Source organism: Falco naumanni, chromosome 4, assembly GCF_017639655.2.
Source record: "Falco naumanni isolate bFalNau1 chromosome 4, bFalNau1.pat, whole genome shotgun sequence".
In the NCBI taxonomy this organism is placed as follows: Eukaryota; Metazoa; Chordata; class Aves; order Falconiformes; family Falconidae; genus Falco; species Falco naumanni.
Window position 1 is genome coordinate 66,902,314 of NC_054057.1, and position 15,628 is coordinate 66,917,941.

At 46.1% G+C, this 15,628-nt stretch overlaps 2 protein-coding genes and 2 non-coding genes across 8 annotated transcripts; 3 read left to right on the forward strand and 1 right to left on the reverse strand.

The window, feature by feature from the left end:
• Positions 1 to 117: 117 nt before the first annotated feature.
• PWWP3A (PWWP domain containing 3A, DNA repair factor) lies at positions 118 to 10,409 on the forward strand. 5 transcript variants are annotated; one of them, XM_040590649.1, is made up of 15 exons: positions 118 to 188; positions 587 to 635; positions 1,112 to 1,207; positions 1,467 to 1,555; positions 1,936 to 2,006; positions 2,418 to 3,332; positions 3,965 to 4,084; positions 4,529 to 4,599; positions 5,087 to 5,163; positions 5,664 to 5,724; positions 6,257 to 6,332; positions 6,460 to 6,510; positions 6,922 to 7,352; positions 8,271 to 8,359; positions 8,603 to 10,409. In XM_040590649.1, the coding sequence occupies exons 3-15, from the start codon at positions 1,151 to 1,153 to the stop codon at positions 8,679 to 8,681; spliced, it is 2,187 nt and encodes a 728-aa protein (XP_040446583.1). In that variant the 5' UTR covers positions 118 to 188; positions 587 to 635; positions 1,112 to 1,150; the 3' UTR covers positions 8,682 to 10,409. The 5 variants fall into 5 exon arrangements, with proteins under 5 accessions (XP_040446583.1, XP_040446579.1, XP_040446580.1 ...); XM_040590645.1 differs by having other exon boundaries at positions 119 to 188; positions 2,418 to 3,416; XM_040590646.1 differs by having other exon boundaries at positions 138 to 177; positions 2,418 to 3,416.
• A 43-nt stretch (positions 10,410 to 10,452) lies between these two features.
• TRNAF-GAA lies at positions 10,453 to 10,525 on the reverse strand. The gene has a single exon. It is a non-coding gene; the product is annotated as a tRNA-Phe (tRNA).
• A 196-nt stretch (positions 10,526 to 10,721) lies between these two features.
• TRNAN-GUU lies at positions 10,722 to 10,795 on the forward strand. The gene has a single exon. It is a non-coding gene; the product is annotated as a tRNA-Asn (tRNA).
• A 146-nt stretch (positions 10,796 to 10,941) lies between these two features.
• Positions 10,942 to 15,309, forward strand: NDUFS7 (NADH:ubiquinone oxidoreductase core subunit S7). Its single transcript, XM_040590657.1, has 8 exons — positions 10,942 to 11,044; positions 11,612 to 11,648; positions 11,975 to 12,043; positions 12,438 to 12,555; positions 13,280 to 13,459; positions 13,544 to 13,590; positions 14,424 to 14,512; positions 15,013 to 15,309. The coding sequence occupies exons 1-8, from the start codon at positions 11,029 to 11,031 to the stop codon at positions 15,108 to 15,110; spliced, it is 654 nt and encodes a 217-aa protein (XP_040446591.1). The 5' UTR covers positions 10,942 to 11,028; the 3' UTR covers positions 15,111 to 15,309.
• The last annotated feature ends 319 nt before the right edge of the window (positions 15,310 to 15,628 follow it).

Genomic DNA, 15,628 nt, shown 5'->3' on the forward strand with positions numbered 1-15,628 from the left:
ATTGGAGGAGCGGACGTCTTGATTGGTAGGAGCGTGTGTGTTTGGCGGCGGGAAGGAAGCGTTCTGAGCGCGAATGGGGGTCACCGATTGGCTGTCGCCTTGGCGGGGAGGGCGGCGCATGCGCACAGCCGGCCAGGGCGGTGGCCTGGTGTGGGAGGGGCGGCATCGCAGAGCTAGGTTCGGGCACGGTAATGGCCGCCTGGGGCCTCGCACCGGGGGTTGGGGGAGCGGGCGGCGGCTTGGCGCCTCGCCGCCTCGCGGCGGGGCTGAGGAAACGCGAGGGCGGGCGGCCCGTCCCCTCAGCGCTGTGGGAGCCCCCAGGCTGGGGGCGCCGGGCCCGCTTCCCCTACGCTTCGGCCCTTCTCTGGTGGTGGGGCCCGGTGGGGCGGCCCGCGCCGCTCAGAGCTGGGCCCGGCGCTGAGCGCGGGGAGGCCGGGGCGGCCCGGGCAGGGGGAGCAGGCCGAGGTGGAGCTGCTGGAGCGTCGTGGTTTCCCGGAGCCGCTCAGCCGTGGGTTTAGTCCCTACCCGAGCCCGTGGGGCTTGGCCTTCAGCACTGTAGTAACATCTGCTTCTCCCTGTGTTTCAGTGGCAGGACCACGTTCCGGTGTGCCGGGCAAGCTTAAACCATCGGCTTTGTAAGTACGGGAAGATTTGCTTCTCCTTAATGGGTCCTTTCTTAAAGCCTTTCATGTCTTAAAGAAACATGCACGGGTTCTGGAGCTGGTTCACTCGGTTTACAATTGTAAACTACATGTATCAATGGGCATAGGATGGTGTCATTTGTAGGATATGACAAGTGGTGTCTATTGGCAGGATTTGGTAGCAGGGAGCTGCAGAACATGCAAGCCCACAGCAGTGTATTTTGTTTGTTTGTAACAGTGTTTTCTACACTTACGTATTCCGTAAAGCCACCTTATGTTGCACGGCTATAGAAAGATACTCTATTAGAACTTAAATATTGGAGAATGTGTGCAGACTATTAGTCCAGTGATCTCAAAGGTAAAGCAATATATAACGATAATAATGTCTTCAGTTCAAGTTCTACATTTCTTTTTAAAAAAGCGAGACAAAAATGGACTAAATGTTGGGTAACTCTTCCCTTCTTCTTCAGAGCACGCTGGAATTTTCCTTTTCTACTTGAAACACAGTCATGACAGATCAAGAGTATGTTCTTTGCATGTGGAAGGAGCATTTATGGCCAGCAAAGGTAAATCTTCAAATGAGGAAAGGTTTCTGGATATAAATTAATACTGGGTCAACGGCGTAGTAAGTAAGTGTTCCCAGTAAACACATATATACTTTTAAAAAGAGCTACTCTGTAGAGATCCTAATGCTGCACTCAGGTGCCATGGAATATCAGTCTGTTCTGTGCTGCTCATACTAAAACTATTTTTATCTCAGATCTGTCCTATATTCTAAGAGATTTGTTCAAGGATTTTAAATGCATATTTTTCCCTTGAATGTAGGTTTTGTGCAAAACTGGAGTTGCTGGGAAAGCATCTGTTACTAATGCAAAGGAGACTTTTAAAGTTGAAATAGTTGGCTTGGCAGAACAGTTAAGTATCCTTGTTACTGGTGTATGTTTGCACTCTTAGACATTTAAAAAAGAAAAAGTAATCTGTTTATCCAAAGATACCTGTGAAATGAAATCATTGATTTACAGAAGCATCAGGTAGCTAACCCACAACCCATTGCTTCTTTAGAGCTGGTCATAGAACTGTCTTGTGGAACATCTATAAATAACATGCTTATCTTGGAATGCTCAGGCATTCTTCATGTGGGTGGGTTTTTTTTTCTTTTTCTTCTGTTAACAAATACAGGTTTTGTGGGGGGAAAAAAAAAGTACTGCAAATTTCTTGCCACATGAAGGCAGTGTCGTGCTGTTAGTGGGGTTTAATAGTGTGATGTTTTCAGTCTGTGTTCTTGTATTTTCAGGATTAGTGTGAACTGTGCAGATGCTGTACCGCTGAAGAAAGAATGTATAGAAAACATCGCCTCTAACTTAAGTGAGATGTCAAACCATTTGCTGCCTTGTTTATATTCTCAGTGTAAAATACACACAAGTAGTTAGCCTGGTGGGCAGTAGTTATATATTGCACTTATGTATTTATGAAGGGGGTGTTTTTTGCATTTCTTTTCCCCTCTTGCCATTCAGTTCATAAAGTTTGAAAATAGACTAAATGGGATCACAGCTACTTTTGCTCTTCCTTTATGTAATGTGTTGGAAGGAATGGAGAAACTTGTATTTCCATGAAAACAGGGCATTGGAAGATTGTGCTTTGTGTGTCCCTATATATTTTGTCTAAGAATCATGGATGATTGAAGTGTTAAGTTGCATCTTAAATAAAAGATGCACTTATTTCTTTCTTATATACAAGTAAAGGTCATTGCATTTATTGCATGTTCTTCTTCATCAGATCAAAACAATAATTCAAGCGACGCTGTCAAAGAACTGACATATCGCCGTTCTCTTAAAATTGCCCTGGATATTTTGAATCAAAATGACTCAGCCAGACAAGTACCACCTTCAGAAGAAGGACCGAATACTCAGTTATCCCAGGAGAACAATGCAGAATTTCTCTCATCTACCCACTTACGTAGCTGTCGATCGCTTTTTCACTCTAAAGACAAGCCAAAGCCTAAGGCTTCTGGAATGACGAAAAGGGAACAAAAAAATAACCCCAGCCTGAAGACTGATACAAAAGAACAAACCCAGAAAGGTTCTGTCATTTTGGAGAACGCTAAAGCACATGAAAGTGGAACAGACCCTTCCAGATGTGGTGCTGGGGACTTGAACAATACATCAAAGTCACATAGTCAAAATTGCAAAATATCAGAATCACTACCAGGACAGAAAAAAACCAAACCCAGCTCATTGAAAAAGTCCAAAACAAGTAATGAAGTCTCCCTTGTGCCAAAGGAGGAAAAAAGTAAGCAAGGAAGAAAAGGACGAAGAGGTGCAGGATCACCCATATCGTGTAGGAATGATTTCCCCGAGGATCAAGGACAGCTGCTTGCTGAGGAAGGGTCTCTGCTGTCTGTCCCCTGCACATCTGGCACAGTGGTACCTGTCAGCAGGGCAAACAGCAGAGGGGACCCTAGGAGGACATTACTGGATTCCTCTTGTAAAAGTGCCTTGGATGATTATGAAAAAAGCATCAATAGCGAGAGTGAAAGTCTAGCAAAGCCATTAAATAGAAGTGAAAAGCCAGTGAGTTTAAAATGGAATGATGGAGATCAGCAGATCAGTGCAACTGTGTCCTCGTACAGAAAAACGAATTGCCCTGGGTCTTCGAGCCGTGGGATGTGTTCTGAGAGCTTCCCCTCTCTGTGTAAGGAGGAGGAAAAGAAAACTTTATACATGGTTATGAATAAAGTGAAGCAGTTTCAGCTGCCTGACTTTGAGGAAGATGAAGGTGGGCAGATCACTGGGGGAAGGGAAAACATCATCCCATCTGATAGTCGAGCGCTCTTGCTCATCTTGGACTGTTGCATTGCTTTTGTGAATATTTCCTTTTGGTTTAGGTTTTGGAGAACTTAAAAATGCAATCGCTTTAGTCCTGGCTAAAGGTTAGTGTGGCTTTTAGGTTGTCCAGGGTTTTGCATTGAAAAACTGTAATTAACAGTAATCGTTACCCTTTGCTAGAGGACCTGCTAATTTTACACTTAGGTTTTTTTCTGTGCTGCTGTCTGGTTAGTGTTGAGATGAAATGATGTTATGTAAAGGAACAGGCTGGTACAGAGTTCTGAAACAAGCCCGTTCTTGTTCCTTTCCCTTTTTAATTCAGATAATTAAGCTTTTACCTAGGCAAAGAATTGAGAGTGTGTATGGTGTGACTGATCCTTGCGTTACAGTGACTCATGCTGCTGTGGAATCACTTCCACAGTTGTGTGTTTCGCCTGGTCTGAAGCTGATACTTACCATCCCACCCTTACGAACGCTGGTGCTTGTTGCTGTTCACAGTGATGGAATCGTCTGACCTGCCCTCAGAGGCACTTCCCTCAGAGAGTCTGTTTTGTCTCTCGGCTCTGGTTGATGAAGAGGAGGATGATGAGGAACTTCCTAGTGTTTTATCACATCAAGGTGAGATTTACACATCGGTGTACTTATGTGAGACTTCTTTACCCAAGATTGGTGTGCTCTTTCAGGGGGGTGTGTGCTTCTAGTTTGCTGATGAGCTATGGTAAAGAGTCCTGACCTTTCTAGAAAGTGAATCCAACTTTGTTCAGGCTTGGAATAAAATGCATTTCCTGGATGCCCCAAAAAGGCTTTTTGAAACAGAATGGAATGCACATTGTTGTGAAACTGGGCAAGGCCCTAGGGTTGACATTTCTGAGTTCCATTGTTCAGAGCTACCTGTGCTGTGTTTTGGGGGGTGTGGAGGTGGGCGTTCTGTCACCTTACTTGAAACCTGTAAAAGTATTGAAGTGAAACTCCTAGAAGGAGGCTGACGAGAAGGTGAGCCAACTGTCTTGGCCGGTTTGGTTTTTGGGGGGTTTTAAGAATTACTTTATTTTTTCATCATAGAACCACAATCAATTGAAGAAGGGATTTTGGTCTGGTGCAAATTGCGAAGGTATCCTTATTGGCCAGCAGTGGTAAGAACAGCTCACTGCCTTCTTAGGGTGATATTGCAAGGGGTCTGATAAGGAGCAGCTTACCGAGTGCTTGAGTATCTTTTGCCCTTCTTGACTTGTGTAGAGCTGGTAATGTTAAAGATCTTCCAGTAGATGTGTTCCAAAGGTAATAAAAATAAATTTGCATGTGACAAAAGCATGTAAAAAATGAAAAGTGGTTAGTTCACATGTGTTTATATTGGAGCAGAGGACTACTACTGAGCTTTTGTGTCTTGTATCGTGAAGTAGGGTTGTTGCACCCAACAAACAGAGGAGGATGGGCCCTTGTGCACTAACAAAAAATGCTTCATTTGGGTAACTTGCTATTCTTGCCACTTTAAACTTGAAGGAAGTTACACAAATATGAAAAATTAAGTATGGGGTGTATTGTATAATATCTATGCAAAATGCTTCTGCTTTGTAAGAGTATTAGGATTCTGGGTTGCTAATGAGGCTATCCTTTCAACAGGTTAAATATGTGAAGCGGAAATACAGAAAGGCATGTGTGCTCTTAATAGAAGGAAATACAAATGACAAGACAAAAGGGTAAGTGCTGTGGATTCTAATCACGTCCCGAACATTCAGTTTCTTTTACGTGGCGTCCTGTACTCTCTTCCTGGTACAGGGCAATTACATTGTCAGTGAAAACTGAGTTTGATCTCAGAAGGAGGGACCAAGTAAGGTAGGGATTTGCAGGTATGCTTAATGCTGCCAGTTGGGACAGGCTGGCATTTTTGTGAACAGCTGACATTTATGTCAGGAAGAAAAAAAAGGGCTGGGGACCCAGCTAGTGAGTTTTACATGCGGTACCTAAACTTTCTGGAAACACTCAAGGCTTGCCTTGAGTTTTGTTTTAAAAAACAGGTACTTCTCATTTGTTAAAAGATTCCATAACTTTAGCTTATTATGAAAACTGAAACTAGTAAAACCTGTGTTCCTGAATTCCCTATGAAATCTGGTTTTCAGGGAGATGTAGAATTGCAGTAAATAGAGAGGTGCAACTGAACTGCCTCTTTTCCCTAAACATGTTCCTTTGTTTCATCAAGTTTCTTGGTACCTCTTAAGAATCTGAAGCACTTTGATTGTAAAGAAAAGCAACACCTCATAGTAAGTACTACTGCTAACATGTAACTATAAGTTATACATGTGTTGGGAAAATCAAGTTGTATATACAATGTATAACTGATGGGGGGAGGGAGTGTGGTGCAGCGGGCTGGTCTGGGTGTTTCCACAGTTGTCTGTTCTCACTCCCTCTATTCAACAAAGTAAAAAAAAAAAAGAAACGTTAATTCATGCTGCACAGGGTGGAGAATAATATGGGAGGGGTATCCCCTGACACCTTTCTCTGCCTTGGTGAGGCTGCTGCTCAGAATACCGCTGTATGTGGGAGGCAGGCATTGCTGAGGACTCTTGCTGTGTTCTCACTTGTGAGTTTTCTAAGCAGCTCTCATGCTGCATGACAAAGTGATGGCAGAAGTTGAATTTCAGGAGAATACAGAAGATGACAAGTAAACTTTGATTGATTATCGTTAGCTGTTGCCTGGTTAGTGTCCTAGACTTAAAAGCTGCAATGGGCTACTTTGGTTTTGGTTTTTTAGGACTGTAAATGGCGTTTTTTTTTTTTTTTTTTTTTTTGTAGGAACAAGCCAAGGAAGATTATCGCCAAGAAATTGAGTGGTGTATTCGATTGATTTCTGATTATCGCATTAGAGTAGGTAAGTAGATGAGTTGGATAATGTCATGTGTCCTGATGTACATCAGAAAAAAGAGAATGCCAAAACTGTCAGCTTTGTTTCATAGGCTTAATTGAACTGATAAATAACCCTGGTTTGGGCTTTTTAGGTTGTCACTCGTTTACGGGATCCTTCTTGGAATATTTTGCTGCTGATATCAGTAAGTGAATTCATGATCTTTTGTATTCTCTTCTTACCTACTAAATTTAGCATTCATGTTTACGTGTGTTTTGAGTTAGGCATTGGACCCAGTGAGGGGGTACAGTTAAAATTACTAGTTATTGCGCCCTAAGGTTTTTCAGTCCCACAACAGCAGTTAAACGTTGATTGTTAAAGGCAGTCAGGTAACTGGTGACTTCGTGTTGTAGAGAGTTAATTTCAGAATTCCTGTCAGAGTTTCAACTCCCTAATCTTTTAAGACAAAATTAATATTTGGTGGGGGAGGGGAGGAAGAAAACCAACTCCTTTATCAAGAAAATCCCTTATTTTGTAGTTGTGTATGTAAATACACATGTAAGAGAGCTTCTTGTTTTGTGTATTTAAGTAAGAATGATTGTGGCTTTTCTTTCAGGCTACCCAGTCAGAAAGGAAGGTTATCAACGTTTAGTCCAAATGACTTTTCCAAACATAGCAGACGAACATATTGAGGAGTATGTTGAAGAAACTTCACCTCGGAAACCCTCCAAGAAACTTCTTCCTGACAGAACAAGAGCTGCTAGAGATAAAGCGAATAAAAAGATAGTGGAGTTTATAGTGAAGATGAAGGGGGCTGAAGAGCATCTTTTGGCTATTTTGAAAAGCAGAAAACAATCCCGCTGGCTCAAGGAATTCCTGAATTCAAGTCAGTATGTGACCTGCATTGAAACTTATTTAGAAGATGAAGAACAATTAGACCTTGTAGTGAACTACTTGAAGGAAGTATATCATGAAACACACAGTAAAAATCTGCATCAAATAAATGGAGATGGAATCAAATTTATTTCAGACGTCCTTTTGCCTGAAGTAAGTAAACACGAAATACTGAGAAAAGTACATGTTTAAGTAAATAACACTAGATTTGGGTGATTTGAGGTGAATGACTTGCGGACTGTTCCCGGTCTGCCCACCAACTTGGGTCATGGTCCATTCTGCTCCAGGGCCATGGAGCTGTGCTGATCTGTGTGTATCTTGGGTGAAGAATACTAAACTTGGGACAGGAAGCTCTTAAGCCACGTTCATTGGCTAGTAATCGGAGAACAAATATGTTTACATTACATCTTGGAGTAAATAGCTAACTAAAGCCCCAGGGTTAATAGCTACGTGCTTCCTGTGGGTGCTTTGGATGTTAGTAGGCTGACAGGGTTTTGGCTGAGATGTGAACCAGTGTCATTCAAAATGCTGATTTTTACGGTGTTAGCACAGAATGGAGAGTCTTTAGGTAGTGTGATTTTTTTATTTATTTATTTTTTTTTAAAGGCAGAATGATTGCTTTGTGCTGTATTTTGATTACTTCCAAAATGCTTCAAAGCTTTGTGTTGTGGTTTGTTTGGCTGGGGTTTTTTTAATCTGGCAAGTTATCTCTGGGTTTTCTTGGGTTCTTTGTTGGGGGGTGGGTGGGTTGTTTGTTTTAACAGTTGTGCTTTTAGATACTTACTGTTCTTCCTAGGAACTCACCTGGGAGAGCATTAGTAACTTCTGTAGAAACAAAATTAGTATGAAGAATAGTTTAATCTGGTTATAAAAATACTCCTCTGGGAATGCTAAAGGACAATTTTTATTATTTATTTAAGACCTTCAGGTAAACAACAAGTAACTTCAAGTTTTCTAAGTGGTTGAGGAACCTTATTCTAAAAATGTGCTCATCTGCTGAGACAGTTTCAAATCACTGGTTGTAATTTATCTTTTGTTTCACAAGTATAATTTAAATAAATACTTTTATAGGCCATCATTTATGCAATTTCTGTTGTGGATGACATTGATTACAAGAAGGCAGAGGAGAAGTACATAAAAGGACCATCTGTGAGCAAGAGGTATCTTTATTTTTAGTATTCTCTGAATTTTTCTTACTAGTTTACTGTTTATACAGAAAAGTGTTGTGCATAAGGGCAGGAGAGTTCAGTATCCTCCCTTCTTTATGGCAAGCTTTCTCACTGTCTAAGTATCAAAATGATTAAAGGTGGGAAGCATTCTTGCCAAGTTACTGTAACATGCTGCGAACTGTTTAATATGTTAAGATTATTTTTACTACAGAACTTCAACGTGTTTCTTTTCAGGGAGAGAGAAATATTTGATGAAGAAATTATAGGAAGAAAAAAGTGGAAGACCAAACCAGCATCTGCAGACAGCACCTGAACGGTGGTACAAACTTTCCCAAGTCACACTGGCACTGACTATATATAACAAAGTGGTTATTTATATAAAATGTGTAATTTTTAGCATCTGTGTGCATATCTTCAAAAAAAATTTAACCATTCTAATGAGATACTACTGTCAAGTCAGATACAGTTGTGTCTTCAGTTCTTGCTCTCGATTCCATGGATGGGAGCTCCACGCTGCTTCCTCTGGTTTTGCTGTGTTGACCTGCCCGTAAAAGCCACCGCAAACCGTGTAGGAGTGCCGTGGGTGCACGGCCGCCTTGGTCCTCATCCATTCAGTGTACTTGGAGCCTTTGAAAGTTCTACGTTAAGTGCTTTGCAGACCTCCTTGATATAATACTGAGTTTTATATGAATTATTTTGGCCAACTATCTGACAAAGGAAGGGCTTTGTCCTCAGAAGAGCGCGTACTGGTAAATGATGTAGCCAGATATTGCCTGATGACTTCACTGCTACTGACTGCGTGCAGGTTTCCCACCTGGAAACATTTCCAGTGGTGACTGTTCTTGCTTTACGTTTCTCTCAAACTGTGGGAAATAAAATTGGTACCTAGCGATGCAATCCGAATAACGAGGGCTAGGGTTTTGTTGATGGGACAGCTGTAAAATTCAGTGGGAAAGGAATCAAGTGTTTGCTTAAACAAAAACCCAGTCACTTTTCCTCTTACAAGTGAAACCATTTTGTATGCTGTTTTATTCGGTTTTAAGGCCATGACTTTAGGAACGCTTTTAATTGCTTTTGTCTGATTTAAATACCAGATTGAATCATGTAGTTTCCTGCCAAGCTTTTGCTACAAGTGTAGCATATTGCAAATGGCCTTTGACAGACTTGCGGTGTTACAACTATTAATGATAAAACCCCAATGATTAATATTTTTCAATATTTTAATGTAAATATGATCTACTTGGTTGTCCAATAGAAACTAAGATGATTTGAAATTAATGAAGAAGTTTTAAATGTTAATTGGGATACAGTTGTATGTTCTGGCTATAATAATTATCTGAATGTATTTTAATTATGCTTTTAATTATAATGAGTTTCAGTATGTGTTTGGCACCCTTATTCATGTTATTAAAGGGGCATTCACAAGTACGTAAATTATAGAAATGCAAGAGGTATTTAACTGGATTATTGGTTATTTTTCACTAACAGTTGTGAGAAGGGATAATGCATTTTCTGTGACAGTATAAATCTGATGACAAGTTGAGAGTGTTGACTCTGGAGATGTGAGCAGTGCTTACAAATGGAGAGGGGCCAGGGTTTGCGTGCAGATTTGGAAGGCAGAACCTGCCTGCCCTATAAACCTGGCAGTGATGGGGACAGTGATGGGGACATTCAGATATCCATGAATCATGGGTGTGCTTCTCCATTGAAGTACTGATAAGCTCGTCCTTCAAACCACTGCCCAGAAGCAGAACTCCCAGAACAGCTGGCCTTTGTCTCAGTCCTTCCTCTTCATATCTTCTGGCTAATCCTGTCGTGGTTTGATTCAGCATGGACAACTCGAAAAATCCAACTGTGTTCTTCTGCCTAAGGAAGTACTTTAAAGAAGGACTCTTCAAAATTTTAAATCTTTAAAAACTGCGTTTGACTTCTGAACCAGGTGTTCAAGGTTACTTTGCAGCGCTATTTGTACCTCGAGACCAAACTCAATCTTGCGATGTCTGGAATTATGTGGTCTTAATTAAAAGTTGGGTGAAACACACGGTCAAAGGCTTGTTGTCGTTACTTTCTGAAAAAAAGGGAACTGCCGAAACCCGGGATCGAACCAGGGACCTTTAGATCTTCAGTCTAACGCTCTCCCAACTGAGCTATTTCGGCGGTGCGGGAGCACTGTCCCGGCCGGCCGGTGACGCCCCTCCCTCGGGTCGGGCCCGGCGGCGGTGGGCGCCCAGCTCCGGGCTGGGGGCGGGAGCGGGCGGCTGTGGCCGGGGACACACAGGGGACACGGGGCGGGGAGCAGCGGCGCGCTTCTTCTGCCCACAGCGGCGGGCGCGGCGGCGGCGGCGGCAGCGAGGTCTCTGTGGCGCAATCGGTTAGCGCGTTCGGCTGTTAACCGAAAGGTTGGTGGTTCGAGCCCACCCAGGGACGGGCTTCTGTTTTCCTGCGCGGCTGTGTCTCCGGGGCTCCGCGGCACCGGGGCGCGCCTGCCGCTTTCTCTCCGCGTTTTGCCGCGGGCCGGGGCAGGGCCCGGCGAGGGCCAGCGGAACCCCCCGCGTCGCCCCGCGTTCCCCGCCGGCGCGCTAAGGCGGCGCACCGGGTCCGCGCCGGGCCGCTTAGCGAGTGCACCGCGCCCAGAGGTTGTCTGAAGGGCTGCGGCCGAGATGGCGGCGCTGGGCTGTGAGCGGGGCTGGGGGGCCGGGACCAGGCCTCGGCCCTCTGCGGAGGACTGGGACGGGAGGGAGGCCTGAGGGGGTCACCGGGCCGGGGGGGACCAGGCCTCGGCCCTCTGCGGAGGGACTGGGACGGGAGGGAGGCCTGAGGGGGTCACCGGGCCGGGGGCTGCGGGGCTCTAAGGGGGACACCGGGCCGGGGGCTGCGGGGCCCTGAGGGGGGACACCGGGCCGGGGGCTGCGGGGCCCTGAGAGGGGACACCGGGCCGGGGGCTGCGGGGCCCTGAGGGGGTCACCGGGCCGGGGGCTGCGGGGCCCTGAGAGGGGACACCGGGCCCCGCTGGGGGCTCCGGGGCGGGGCAGGGCCTGTTGCTGTCCTCGGGGGTGACTCTCGTCCTTGGGGCTGAGGGCCCCGGGAGCGGACAGGGTTCGCAGGGTGTCCCTGTCCCTCCGGGGCAGCCCTGGGCCCGGCCCCGGGGCAGGAGCCCCACGTTTTGCTCTCTCCCGGGTTCGGGCTTTTCCCCACGGTGCCGGTCAATGGCCGGAGCTGAGCTCTCCTGTGCTCTCCTTGCAGGTCTTCGCCTCCCTCGGCGCGGCGTGCTGGGCTGGTGGTGAGAGCCGGGGCTGGAGGGTGCTGGGTGTCCCTGCGAGCGCTGGTGCAGGGGGAGCGGGGGCAATGGCACCCCTGAGCCCCGCGGCTGCCAGCGGCTGCCCCTGTGCCAGGGAGCCCCAAGTGAGCTGGGTCGGGGGGGTGGGAAGGGTTGGGTGTTTGGCAGCGGGGTTTGATCAGAGCACTTGCTTTTCTCATTTCTGGGCCGTTCTGCTCCCCGTGGGGAGAGCACCGTTGCCAGTGCGTGCTCCTGCAGGGCCGAGGCTGGACAGCGTGGGGCTGTGCCACCGTGTCACATGGAGGTGCAATGGTTTTTATTTTTCCCAGGCCTGGTCCTGTGTCATCTGTTCACACTCGGCTGCTCCATCAGACGCCGGCGGCTGACCGTGCTGACAGGTAACGGCGGCACTGCAGGGCAGGTTCCTCAGCTGTGTCCTTCCTTCCACGGGTGGGAGGGTCCCAAGTGGTACAGGGAAAGAAACCTTCTGTTCGCTCTGTCTGGCAGGCTGCTGTGAGCCCTGAAGAAGAGCCTGCCAGGCACCCTCCGTAATTGGGGTACAGCAAATAGAAGGGCTCTGGCTCAGCAACAAACTCCACAGATCTCCCCACAGTCAGGGGAAACTCCCCTTGCTATAAACACAGTCTCCAGCAGTAGCAGAGAGTGTGAGATTGTCCATGAGCAATGTACCTTGGGTTCTGTATGGGATCGCAGCTCCTTGAGGCTAATGGTTGTATTCTACAGTTACACTAAATAATTGGAAACTGACACTACCGCACCATTTGTCTTCAGCTCTCTCCAAGTCCAGCAAAAGAGTTCAGCTGTTGTCCAGAAAAAATCCTATGTCCCTGCTAGCAGGGGCGAATATATTGTCACCAAACTCGATGACCTGATCAACTGGGCACGAAGGGTGAGTCGCTAAAAGTGTCATGCTCGCTCAGGGAGAAATGGTATCAAATGCTTTGAGGTGCTGGTGGGAAATGGATTTGAGCCATCCCCTCCTCAGGATAAAACCAGATTCAGAATTCTCTGCAGGGAAATAGCCGCGTTTCTTGGCCGGAGGTTGACATTCGGGGCACTGTGTCAGAGCGGAAGAGAGATGCTTGATATGAGGGTGGCGCAAAGCGGCACAGGCTGCCTGTCTAAACAAAGCGGTCTGTCGTTAACAAACAAAAGCCGTTTTCTGATTTTATGCAGTCCTTGTAATGAGCAGCTGCTCTGTGCCATGGAGAAGGCTGCACAAGTGACACTGCCCTGTATCCAGTGTGCTCTGGCTTAGCAGAGTTTTGCCTTCTCTGGTCACTGCTGCCCCTCTGCAGGGCTTCTGAGGTGGCTGCTTTAGCAGTGTGAGATGCAAAGAGGAACGTCTGCACCTTTGAGCACGTTTAGCATCTCTGAGGCTGCAAACGCATAGATCTCTACACATCTGTTTCCCCAGAGCCGTGGGTTTCGCTCTCCTGCATAATGGCAAACACTGTTTTCATTTATGATGTGCTGACTAAACAGACGTGGCAACTTTTCTAGTTTTATTTCTCTTTCTGCCTGATCAGCTTGTGTTCTGTTAGCAACCCACACAGGGTCTCAGCTCCTGCTTTCAGTGTTTTTACCCATAACCCGTGTTTCTCCTGCTGCAGAGCTCCTTATGGCCGATGACGTTTGGCCTGGCGTGCTGTGCCGTGGAGATGATGCACATGGCTGCTCCTCGCTATGACATGGACCGCTTTGGGGTGGTGTTTCGGGCTAGTCCCCGGCAAGCTGATGTCATGATTGTGGCTGGCACCCTGACAAACAAAATGGCTCCAGCTCTTCGAAAGGTACAGCCTGTGGTGGATGCCTCATGCACGGCTGCGTGTGCTGTACGCGAGCAGAAAGTGGTCTGAAATGTCTGTGTTCTGCAGGTCTATGACCAGATGCCAGAGCCTCGCTACGTGGTCTCCATGGGGAGGTAAGTGCTGGGACATCCTTACCGCCTTATACTCTGTGGGAGAAATCTGCTGTCTCTGCTCGACAGAGGGGAGTTGAAGGAAGGAGAACCCATTTCTTGTTTGTATTTCCAACCCCTTAAATTATATAAAGAGGCCTTGTTACAAACAAAACATAAAGACTCCCTTTGAGGGTGAGGAGAATGATGTCTGTCAAGTCAGTGTGAACTGCAAAGTCTTCTCAGTGAAAGATTGTGGCGTTTTTGCAGCTGTCAGTGTCCAGGGACTTGTGTATGTCCAGAATCTCAGAGTTTGCATTTAGGCAAAAGGTTTCAAAATGTTTCTGCTGTGTAGCATGAAATCTGAGCTCCGTGGAGCTCTGGCATGGCGGAACTGACAACTTGTTTGTCACCCGGAGCTGCTGGGGCCAAAGGCAGCCGCTTCACCAGGGCCTGGAGGGGACAGAAAGAGTACTAGAAATGCTTTGTGCTGGTGTGGCAAAATAAAAAGTTTTGCAGTAGAGAGGAAGGACTGCCTGAGTATTTTGTACTTTGTAAGAGTAATGGAAACTGCTTGGTTTGGTTTGATTCGGCTTGAAACGTAACGGCTTGCAAGTGTAGCCTCTGCCTTCCAGCCAGGGCTGGTGACGAGGCTGAATGACCACAGCATAAACCTTGGCATCCACTCCATCCCTTACTGTAAATGCTGTCAGGTGGCTCCTTGCCTCGCAGCACTTGGGTGCCAGGCTCACCTTCTCCTTTGTCTCCTGCTTATCTTCCCCTGTGGGCTGCTGAACCGTCTTTAAGAAAGCGCTGAAACCTGCCTGACTCCTGAATATATTTCATTCCTCTTACAGCTGTGCCAACGGCGGGGGTTACTACCACTACTCCTACTCTGTGGTGAGGGGCTGTGACCGCATTGTGCCGGTGGACATCTATGTGCCAGGTAGGAAAGACAGCTCTGTGGGCCACGGTGCTAACTCAGAGCAGGATGGGAGTGAAGTTAACTTTGTACATTTGGGCAGCGCTTGGTGTCATTTTTAAAGATCTTCTTGTTTCGAACTGTATTGTTAAAGCTGCAGATGCTTCAGGAAGATCTGCCTGGGGGTTTCAGTAAGTGAGTTTAGTTCTGGTGATGTTACTCACCAGTAACTGTTGGGTAAAGTGTGGGCTGTAATTCAGTCAACCACATGCTCTGCTGTGAGATACCACCTTGCTTAAAAGCAAAGCATTTTATAAAGACCTTTTTGTCAAACACCATCGCTTTTGTTTCTTTAAACTAAAGAAGGCCTCTTGCTTTTAAGAACCCTACAGCCTGTGACACGTACAAAGCCAGAGTGAAATCACACCTGCTTCAGCGTAAAGCCTGTGACTTGTCTGTTCTCTTTGTCAGCTACATTTCAGTGCAGCTAGCAGCCCCATGGGCTTCCTTTTTCTCTCTCTCAGGTTGCCCACCTACTGCTGAAGCTTTGCTGTACGGAATCCTGCAGCTTCAGAAGAAAATCAAACGAGAGAAGAAGATTCAGATCTGGTACAGGAAATAGCCTCTTATTTATGACCTACCCACTTATTGCCTGCCTGGGGCATCTGCTTGCACTCATACGCACAATAAATCTGTGTTCTCACAAGCCCTCCAAAAAACCTCTACCTGGTTAAGATCCTCTTCTGTCTTTAAAATATCCCTCGTACCTGAAATGTTTTAACTCGTTTAAAAGCTGAATTAAAAAGGACAAGTTGAATTTGGTAACGTTCAGTGCGGTTTCTGGTCTCAATAGCCCGCAAGGGAAGGAGAATATTTGAAGTTACCTATCGTGACATAAATGCCTTGCTAGAAACCTGGGACTTGCTCTTTGGCTTTGTTAGGAAGTTTTGAGACCAACACACATCCAGGTGAGCCCCGAGGCCTCCCTGCATTTTGCTTATAATTCCTGCAAAGGATCTAATAAGTCCTTTCTATCTATGTGCACAGCAGCCAGAAATTAGTTATAGTTCTGTAAGTAAAATATTAATGCCCAAAATCAAAATACAACTAATAAAAAGGAACGCTGCAGAACTCCTTAAT